This window comes from Pieris rapae, chromosome 1 (genome assembly GCF_905147795.1).
Source record: "Pieris rapae chromosome 1, ilPieRapa1.1, whole genome shotgun sequence".
Classification (NCBI taxonomy): domain Eukaryota; kingdom Metazoa; phylum Arthropoda; class Insecta; order Lepidoptera; family Pieridae; genus Pieris; species Pieris rapae.
This window is the reverse complement of record NC_059509.1, coordinates 6,984,184-6,993,838: the sequence shown is the minus strand read 5'-3', so window position 1 is coordinate 6,993,838 and position 9,655 is coordinate 6,984,184. Positions and strand designations below refer to the sequence as shown.

General features: G+C 29.2%; 1 protein-coding gene across 1 annotated transcript; it reads left to right on the top strand.

Moving 5' to 3' along the window:
• The first annotated feature begins 688 nt into the window (after positions 1–688).
• On the top strand, positions 689–8,839 carry LOC110994420 (cytochrome P450 4C1-like). Its single transcript, XM_045629450.1, has 9 exons — positions 689–879; positions 1,284–1,393; positions 1,589–1,679; positions 2,738–2,923; positions 3,263–3,627; positions 4,551–4,619; positions 7,019–7,187; positions 7,521–7,694; positions 8,594–8,839. The coding sequence occupies exons 1-9, from the start codon at positions 741–743 to the stop codon at positions 8,764–8,766; spliced, it is 1,476 nt and encodes a 491-aa protein (XP_045485406.1). The 5' UTR covers positions 689–740; the 3' UTR covers positions 8,767–8,839.
• The last annotated feature ends 816 nt before the right edge of the window (positions 8,840–9,655 follow it).

Sequence of the window (9,655 nt, the reverse complement as noted above, 5' to 3'; positions counted from 1 at the left end):
AATGGGAGGATTTTTGTACCTCTACGTTGCATTGTGTACCGAGTGTAGTAAAACTTTTGATAAAACTTTGAATGTACTTTTTATATAATAAAGTTTTCAGTGTAGATATAAAGAATCTTCACCTGAATTTAAAAATAAATATTTACGACTGTTTTTTGTGTTTATTTTTATATGAGATATTGCAGGCAATTTTGTAGAATTTTGTTGTCTTCTGTAAAAGTTTAGTACATCACTTCTCTACTGTCCATAGTTTCCGCAGTAAATAGATATTTTTATTGTTATTTTTTTCATGTCTGCGTTGATTTTATCAAAATTTAAATACGGATATCGTATATATATGAAACATTTTCATATATTGTAGTAAAATATTTGAGTAGATTTACTGAGTTTGTCGTCATAAAACTAATGAACTACTAAAAAACTTATAAATTAAATTTAGTCTCTCTGCGATATCTTTCTTCATTCCTTAATTAAGTAAAAAAAGTGGTTGACAATCGACTATCATAATTACTGTGAGATTGGGTTTTGTGTGGAGATCGTGACATATGATCCTTATAATTTAAAATTGCCACGCCACAAACGTGAAAAATCTGGTAAATTATTTATATCCTATAACCGAAAAGCATATTCGGCGATGATGTTCGTATATATTGAATAATTAGTCTATAAAACAGATGACACACGTGTATCAGTGCCAGTGTGTGTGTTATTGCCTTAACAGCTCTAGGAGCGAATGTACTATGTGGTGGATCTTATTGGTAATATTAACTATATTGGTTTGCGTGGAGTGGTTAGTGAAGTGTAAAGAATTTCAAATTATACCCGGACCTAAAGGAATTTATATACTTCATAATGCACTCGATGTCATTATTGAACCAGGTACCTATGTATTTAATTGATTTTTGTTTTTTTTTATAGAGCAAACGGGCAGGAGGCTCACCTGATGTTAAGTTATACCGCCATATGATTATATTGTTACTCTGATCATTTTTCAATTGTTCAAGTGTCAGATTCAACAATTGTTTTAATAAGTTGATTTTTATTTTTTTATTTTTTTAGTTATTTAATTTCATTTATTAGAAGTAATTATTTTATTTCATTTTTAAATATGATATATTAACGTGAATCACGTTCGCTATATATATATTTAGTAATAAAAAGCTATTTTTGTATAAAAATAAAAATAGATACGTGGATGAATATATATTTAAAAAAATGAATTAATTAGTATCTGACTAATGATTTTAACTGATTGTTTAAAAAAACTTATTTTATACTTTCAGCGAAACTGTTTTCATATTTAAGAACCTGGGCCAGTACTTATAAAAGCCTCTTTAGATTACAATTAGGACCAGTTAAGGTTATACTCATTCATAATCCTGAAGATATAGAGGTAAATGCAAAAATGCTTTTCTAAAATAAATATTTTTCTTATATACAAATTTCAATTAATGTTTTTCTTATATACAGAGTTACGCATAAGTAACAAAGGCATATTAAGTATTTGTTGAGTTAGTTATATGGCATTTTTATGTTAATTAATTCTCGTAATTATTGCTAAATAATGCTTGTAATAATATTTTTTTAGAAAGTGATAAATGGAACAAAATATACAACTAAGGGATTCCTTTACTACTTCATCCAGCCCTGGTTAAAGGAAGGCATACTTACAAGCAAAGGTACTGGATGAGCTTAATCTGTTATATTATATTTTTCACACACCTTCATTTACTCGCCAGGAAGATACATTCGGCGAAATGATAGTTTACGCTGAGCCACTGGGCTAACACTGTTTGTACGATACTTTTATTATATAGGCAATAATTATGTATAAAATCTTGCATGTTATAAACATTTTTTGAAAACGAATATCCAAGAAAGCGTATCAAGCACCTTATTCTGAAATGGCCAGTGTTTGCTACGCTAAAATAAAAGCTAAAATGTAAGCTTAAATGTACTTGACCTGAGCCAAAGATCTTTTGTAAATGTAATCTGTAAAAATATTCTAGAAATGATTCAGAATAAAGAAGACAAATACAATAATTAACCACATCATACGGTCGTACTTATAGGCTCGTTAGTCATCTGTGAGGGCCTCTGCGATTTGAGGATTTGATACTTAATATGAAATAATTATTGCCGTTATTTAATGGCTTCTCTTGACGGAGACCCTCTAGAAATAAAAAAAGATCATAGAAATCATCTCTCTATATCTAATCCATCTGAAACTAGCATTAATATGGTTTTTATAGGTATAAAATGTGAATTTAATACTTGTTTCAAAAACCATTTAGACCATACACGGGATCTATAAAAATGACTTGTTCTTTTAATTCGTATAAATAAATATATTTTTAATTTGACTGCTCTTATGGGATCAACTTTCAGAACGGAATAAATACAAACCCACAATTTGACATTTATTTCAAAAGTCGATTTAAATCACTCTTGTGTCATTGATTTTAGTGAAGAATAATTTATGATCGTCTAGCATTTTTGTAAATGAATTGTTAATTGGGAATTTATTAACCAGGTTTATACTTATGCTGAATATAATATATTTTATTTCTTTATTTATGAACACTGTGACTTTTATGTTTATTTTATATATTTTTACTCAAATAAAAACAAAAAGACAACTTCATAGTAAAGTGGTTTTATCACAAATAGCTTTTACTGAGGCAAATAATATTTATTGTAATACCTACGTAATTATAGCTCTGAATAATGTTTACAGGCAAAAAATGGCACGCGCGAAGAAAAATGATAACACCAACGTTTCATTTCAATATATTAAATAATTTTAAGCGAATCATGGAACATAACGTTGAAAAACTCACAGATCATTTTAAAAGTGAAGTTAATAAGCCGTACACAGAGGTTTCGGAATTCTTACACGACTTTACACTTCATACTATATGTGGTAAGCATTTTGTCTGTTTAAAATAAAGCTTAGCATCTGTCAGATTATATAGAGAGATAAAAAGGTCTGATAGATAAAAAGAAGAGACCTTGAAAACGATCTATTAACCATACGATATTAAAAATACAATTGCCTTAAAAAATATTTAAGGCAGGCATAACTAACCTCCAAAGTGTGTATTTTAACTTTCATCAAATAATATGTAGGGAAGCCCTTGACTTGCGAACTCGTAGTAAATGTAAATTTACAATTTTTTTTTTGACGTTCATAAGTGTACTTGTTTACCTATAAGTATAAATAAAGATATTTTGATTGATTGATTGATTTAACACCTTACAGAAACAGCGATGTCTATCAAATTAGATGAAAAAAGCGGAGATTATAATGAGTTTAAGGAGAATATACGCAAATTAATGCATTACGCTGTATACAGGGCTCAAAGGTTATGGATGTATCCAGATTTTATTTTTAACTTAACGAATTTGGGTCGGAAGCAACGAAAATCTTTGGACATTCTAGAATCATTCAGAGCTCAAGTAGTAAAGAAGCGGCGGGAATGTAAAACTGAAGATGAATGGATAAATGATGAAGAAGAGTCATCAAAGAGGAGATTGGGGTTGCTGGATATTTTATTGCAAGCTGAGAAAGACGGCTTAATTGATTATAATGGAATTTGTGAAGAAGTCGACACTTTCTTGTTTGGGGTGAGTATGATGACCATACTTATCTATACTTATAAATCTTATATTATTATATATTAACAGATCAGTTATTAATCTACAGTTGTGGGCATTACAGCAATTGTGTTTTAAACAACACTTCACTATATACATAACAACATTGTTTAAGACGTCAAATAGAAAAAATAGCTTTTATTAATATACATATACCTATATTCAATACACACATACTTAGTAAAAATATAAATACTGTACATATATTGTTATGATAACTGCAATAATAAAGTTTGTTTGATACCTGTAAAAATAAATTTTGCTTTTACGATTCTGTCCCGCGGGGCAAGCGCTATATAATATATATAATATATGTATATACAGGTGATTGTGTGTTTTTTTTTTCATCTTCTAATACACAGCACCGGAAGTGGAATATGTATATATTTCTTTGAACACGTGTTAATCTATGTTAATTAGTTAAAGAATGCTTTAAAAAAACTCGTCCAGATGGCATTGATACTAAAGATAAACCATAACCAAAACTAAGAACACCAAAATAAGAAACATGATAATGATTTAAATAATACTTCCTTATTACCTAGTTGTATCTGTACTACTTGACGTGCTTCACCTGCTCTAATTCTAAAATTGAAAAATGAAATTATGCATTTCTCAAGCTCCTCAAAAAGCATAAAAACGCCCCAAAAACGGAATAATTTTTAAATAATTAAATAATTGATTAAAAAATAATATTATTATGCTTGTAATTTACTTTATTTTAAAAACTTTTAATTTTTGTTTTGTGACACAATTTATACGTAGACCGAAAATGCAGTCCATAGTACAACTAGTATTAAATACATTTAATTTAGGTTGGTATATAGCTAATTAAATTAATCTCATTTTATATTTATATATATAAGCAAAAAATATTATTTTACTTGTTTCAGGGCTACGACACAACTGCGATTGCTTTAAAATTTATCATTTTGCTACTGGCCAATCATAACGATGTTCAGGTATGTAATCAAATATCTAGAATAAATCCTTGCAGTGTTACTAATAAAAAATCACTATACATGCGTTATAACAACGTAATAGTTATATATTGTAATATATTCTCTGGATAAGCTATAGCTTGTACAGGGCTACACACCTTTGACCTATAATCGATGTGTATATCGGTCGAATATTATTTTTTGTTACCCTGGCAACCCGCCGTGTTTTTTTATTAATAAAAACTTGCCAACGCTCGGCACACTGTTATATTGAAGACGATATACGATGAGAGTTAAAAGAGCTAGAAAATACTTTTTTTATAGCAACACGCACTTATAGGCACATGTGAGATACACGAAGAGATCATACAAACATTAAACAAAACAAAAATTACAATTATTTTTTTTTACAAAAAACCTAAACAAAAATTGATTTTAATCTGTGAGGTGAGCAACTATGGATATTCAGAACTAGCTCATTTATCAAAATGCTTAATCTTTACATCGGTGAGCTGGTCTGGGATGCCAGGGGTATCGAGAAGGTACCTACACGAAATTTAAGTTTAGATAGAAGGTTCGGGCAATCGACAAAAACTTTGTTTGCCATTTGATTTTCGTATTTTTGTTTTGTCGTAGTTCGAAAAGTACAGAAAATAAAGTAAAAAGGGTGCGCGCCCCAAACTAGGAAATTGTGGAAAAGGTAGGCAGTGTTCCAATGCTTGCAGGAAAACCATGAAACGAAACTTAGGCAGATGGCTAAAACAGAAAACTAAACTAAAAAAGGAACTTGCTGAAGCTCACGAATCCGTCCTTGAAACTCTCCACTCTCCATTCCTTGTCTGAGTTGACTTTCTCTAATTTTTCATTATTGTCTTATACACCCGGTAAAGTAGGCTTCTGCGTTTTTCAAGGCGGGCTCATACATCTACAATAATATTGCACAATATAGTTGATTGTACAATATTACTAGCAGTGTAGGGATAATATTGAAAAATTTCTCAAGTATTGAACAGAAGTTTGAGCGAGCTTAAATTTTATTGTGCAATATGTATTTATATATACTGTATAGGGTTAGTATTGCGCAATATATTTTTAGTTCACTGTTTCTCAAACTAGCTAGCATAGCCAAACTTCGTCGTCAGACATGTTTCTCGCATGAAAATATTGACGTGAATCGTTTGTAAATCTTATTGCTAAATATTAGTGAACGTTTGGATTCAAAGAGTTAAAATTATTGTCGATGTATGGGCCGCCTAAGCATTGTACAGGTCTCCCCAAAAACAAAATACGTTATATAACAGCCGTATACATCAGACTTGCCTATTCAGGAATTATTAGCAACATTTTTCTTATAACAGGCTTATACGATGTGCACAAATCTTTATTAGAGAGGCTGTTGTTGTTTATCCAATAAAACTTATATACGCAATATTTTGTTTACGCGTATTCAACCAATAACTGATTAAAAACGCGTAAGTAGTGTGAGTTTTAGTCGAAAATCAAAATCGCAATGCAAAGGAGCATATTTGACTAAAACACATTTATGTATACAATACATAAAACAATGAAATTAGAACGTGTTTTTATAGTAAAAGAACTTTTACTATAAAAACACATTCTTGGGTATGTTTCGTTGTTTGTTTAATGTAGGAGTTGTCCAAATGTGTCTAATGATTGATTAAATAATTACTTTAAAACGGTGTAGCTCAAAAAAAAAATTCAATAACAGCTAAGATAAGATTAAGCCGTTACCCATTTATAGATAAGTGTTGTATAATCTTTTTGCACTTAAGTGTGATATTATCTTTAAGGTAGGTTTTATAATATTTTAATCTATATACATAAAGATTAACATTCTTGTGTCACAATGTTTGTAACCAATCTCCGAAACAGCTTGACCAATATAAGGCAGTTTGGTCTGAGAATGAGTCGTAAACTATATTTAACTGAACTTGTTTTTATTGGAATATTTTTTGTATATATTATTTGAATTTCATAAAAATATGTACATTAATCTTTATACTAACTTAAAAAAAATGATTATGATACTTTTTAAATAGCGATATTATTACTGTGGTAATATTTAAGTCGATTACTGGTCAATTTATATGCAAAACACATCATGACGGGACAGCTATATTTTATATAACACTGAATGAACCGAATACTTAATTAACTTCTCAATTCTTTCTATCTGCTTAAAATATACAGGGTTATATTTAATTATACATATTCTCGTTACGGTGACTACATCATAATTATTACAAATACCAGTAGGTATTTGTAATAATTATGATCATGGGGATCAGAATTATGCATTGTAATTTTGTGTATAAAAGTTGTTTTATTTCTGTGTAGATAGCAATGCTCATTATTAATTTATAGAATAAAGGTTGATTCAAATCAGAATAATTTTATAGGAGAAAATAATAGAAGAGTTGGACACCATATTGGGCTCCTCCAAAGATGAAATTACAATTGCAGACTTGGCAGAAATGAAATACTTGGATGCTTGTATAAAAGAGACCATGAGATTGTATCCACCAATACCAGCTATTACCAGAAATATTGATGAACCATTGCAGCTTCGTAAGTTAACATTCAAATTTAAATCATAAACTATTTTAGGATAATATGCCATATCAACAGCTTAAAAAATACAGCAAGTTTCACTTTGTATTTTTAATTTCTTTAGATATACGTATATCAGTATTTTAATTTTGAAAATAAAACAATAAGTTAACAATATATGAATTATTATATATTAATATTATTATATTATTAATTATAATATTAATTAATTTAAAACAAGGTTTTACTAGCGCTCATTTGGATATAAAAATACCCGTTGAATAAATGATTCTTTAAATATTTATTTATATTATCAAAATTGCAATATATTTCTATACTTAACTTTTACAGGAGGATATGAAATCCCAACTGGAACGGAAGCTGTTATTTTAATATACGACCTGCATCGACGTGCTGATCAGTTCGTTGAACCTTTGGCGTTCAAGCCCGAAAGATTTTTAGCCGAACCAACTTGGCACACCTACTCCTATATACCATTCAGCGCTGGCGCAAGAAATTGTATAGGTAATAGTATTATCTCTATATAGGCTGGGGAAAAAGTTTCTTCGCATTTTTTAAGAAAATTCACAACATTTTTTAATATAGTTTATAATTACATTTAACTCAACTATGTAGGTACAATTTCAATAAATTTCCGGATTGAAAATGCTTAAACCAAATTTATGCCACTCTTACAGACTGCACTAGGTCCATAAACATCGCAAATTTTGTTTGCGGCTTGCGTTGCATTTTTTTTCCATTTTTGGTGTGAAATTTTAAAATGTATCGAATTTCTTCATTAGATTTACTCATCTTGATAGTGCGAAAAACAAATAAAAATCACACATTTTCCTTATTGGAATTTGGAATTATCTTCTTCAGAACTTTTAACGATCCCAAAACCAGCTAGATACAAATAGCATAGCCAAAGAGATATACTATAATGACAGATGAGATAGATAGATTCATAATAATAATAATAATAATAATAATAATTTATTCATTGCACGAATATGGTATAAAAAGTCAAGGTGGTACAATTGTCAGTCGTTCGCATATTCTGCCACACACAGTGGCGCGCAAATTTATCTTAGTTTAGATTTTACATTATTAGTCAGATTCATATCAATTAAGTCAATTATCATACATAATTAAATTTATATAAATTACCATGTCTCATATATACTATAAAGCGAAAGACCTTTCCCCAACCTAATGTGAGCAAAAACTTAATTGTGGTAGCATTCAAAAATCATCACAACTGCTTTAAAGAATTATAATATTATACAAGTTAAAAGTTTTATTGTGATGAATTGTTTATATTATGTGGGCTCCAATTGAATAGTCGAGTAGTGGATTAATTTACTAACGAAGTTCTCAATTTCGCAATTATTCTGAACATTATTGCAATTTGATTGTTGCAGGTCGTAAATTTGCAATGATCGAAATGAAGCTGGTCGTACTGTCACTGCTACGACGATTCCGCCTTTTACCAGTCACAAAGACCGATGACCTTGTATTTGCTACGGACTATGTTCTACAAACGACGCAACCAATTTACGTCAAATTTCAAGAGCGAAATAAGGAAGCAGAATAAAGTGAATTAAATGTCGTCTTAATATGTTTTATTTAAATTAAAGAACTAATATACATTATATATAAAAGAAAAATGTTTTTTCCTTTTAAGTTTAAACAATTATTGTTTACGACAACAATGGAGTTCCGGGCTACTATTAGGAAGATAGTTAAAAAAAATTAAAGTGAATTATATTCGTCGCTTTATGAGTAAAATGTACAATCTCTATTTGTTACGTTTGTGTGTAAGAAAAACTAATTAAAATATTAGATTAATTAAAACACGCCACGTACGCCTTTTCATAGCTTCACTGAAACAATAAAAAGAAAAATCTGCGTAATAACAATTTGAATAAAAAAAACAAATTAACATAAAAGTTAATTATTCATTGCATTGCACTTGTTAGTGTTACAGATGTCACACGATACCTGATTAATGGATGTTTTACAAGCCTAGTACATACGAAAATAAACTTGTTTTTGGCCAAATAAAATACACTTTTTCACCCTATTTCTGATAACTGTGTCTAATAAAAATAGATGTTAGTGAAGGGACAATAAAAAAATTTTGGTCTTACTTTGGAAGTATACTACAATACAATACTTGTATTTATTTCATAGACACGTTTAAATATAAAAAAAATATTGGACGATTTAATGTTCTACACATATATCACTAATGAGACAGAATTTGAGTTGATGAGTTTTAATTCTTTGTAGTAGGAGATGTAACAACATCTCCTAAACGTCAATCAATAACAAAATATGTACAACACGATATATTAAAAAGTATTGAATGACACACTAATGTACGATATTAAGATGTTAGATGTTTGCGTTATATTGTGTATTTTTCTTAAAACATAATAACCTTGCCGATAAGGGTCAAGGGTCATTTTTACTGTAATAAT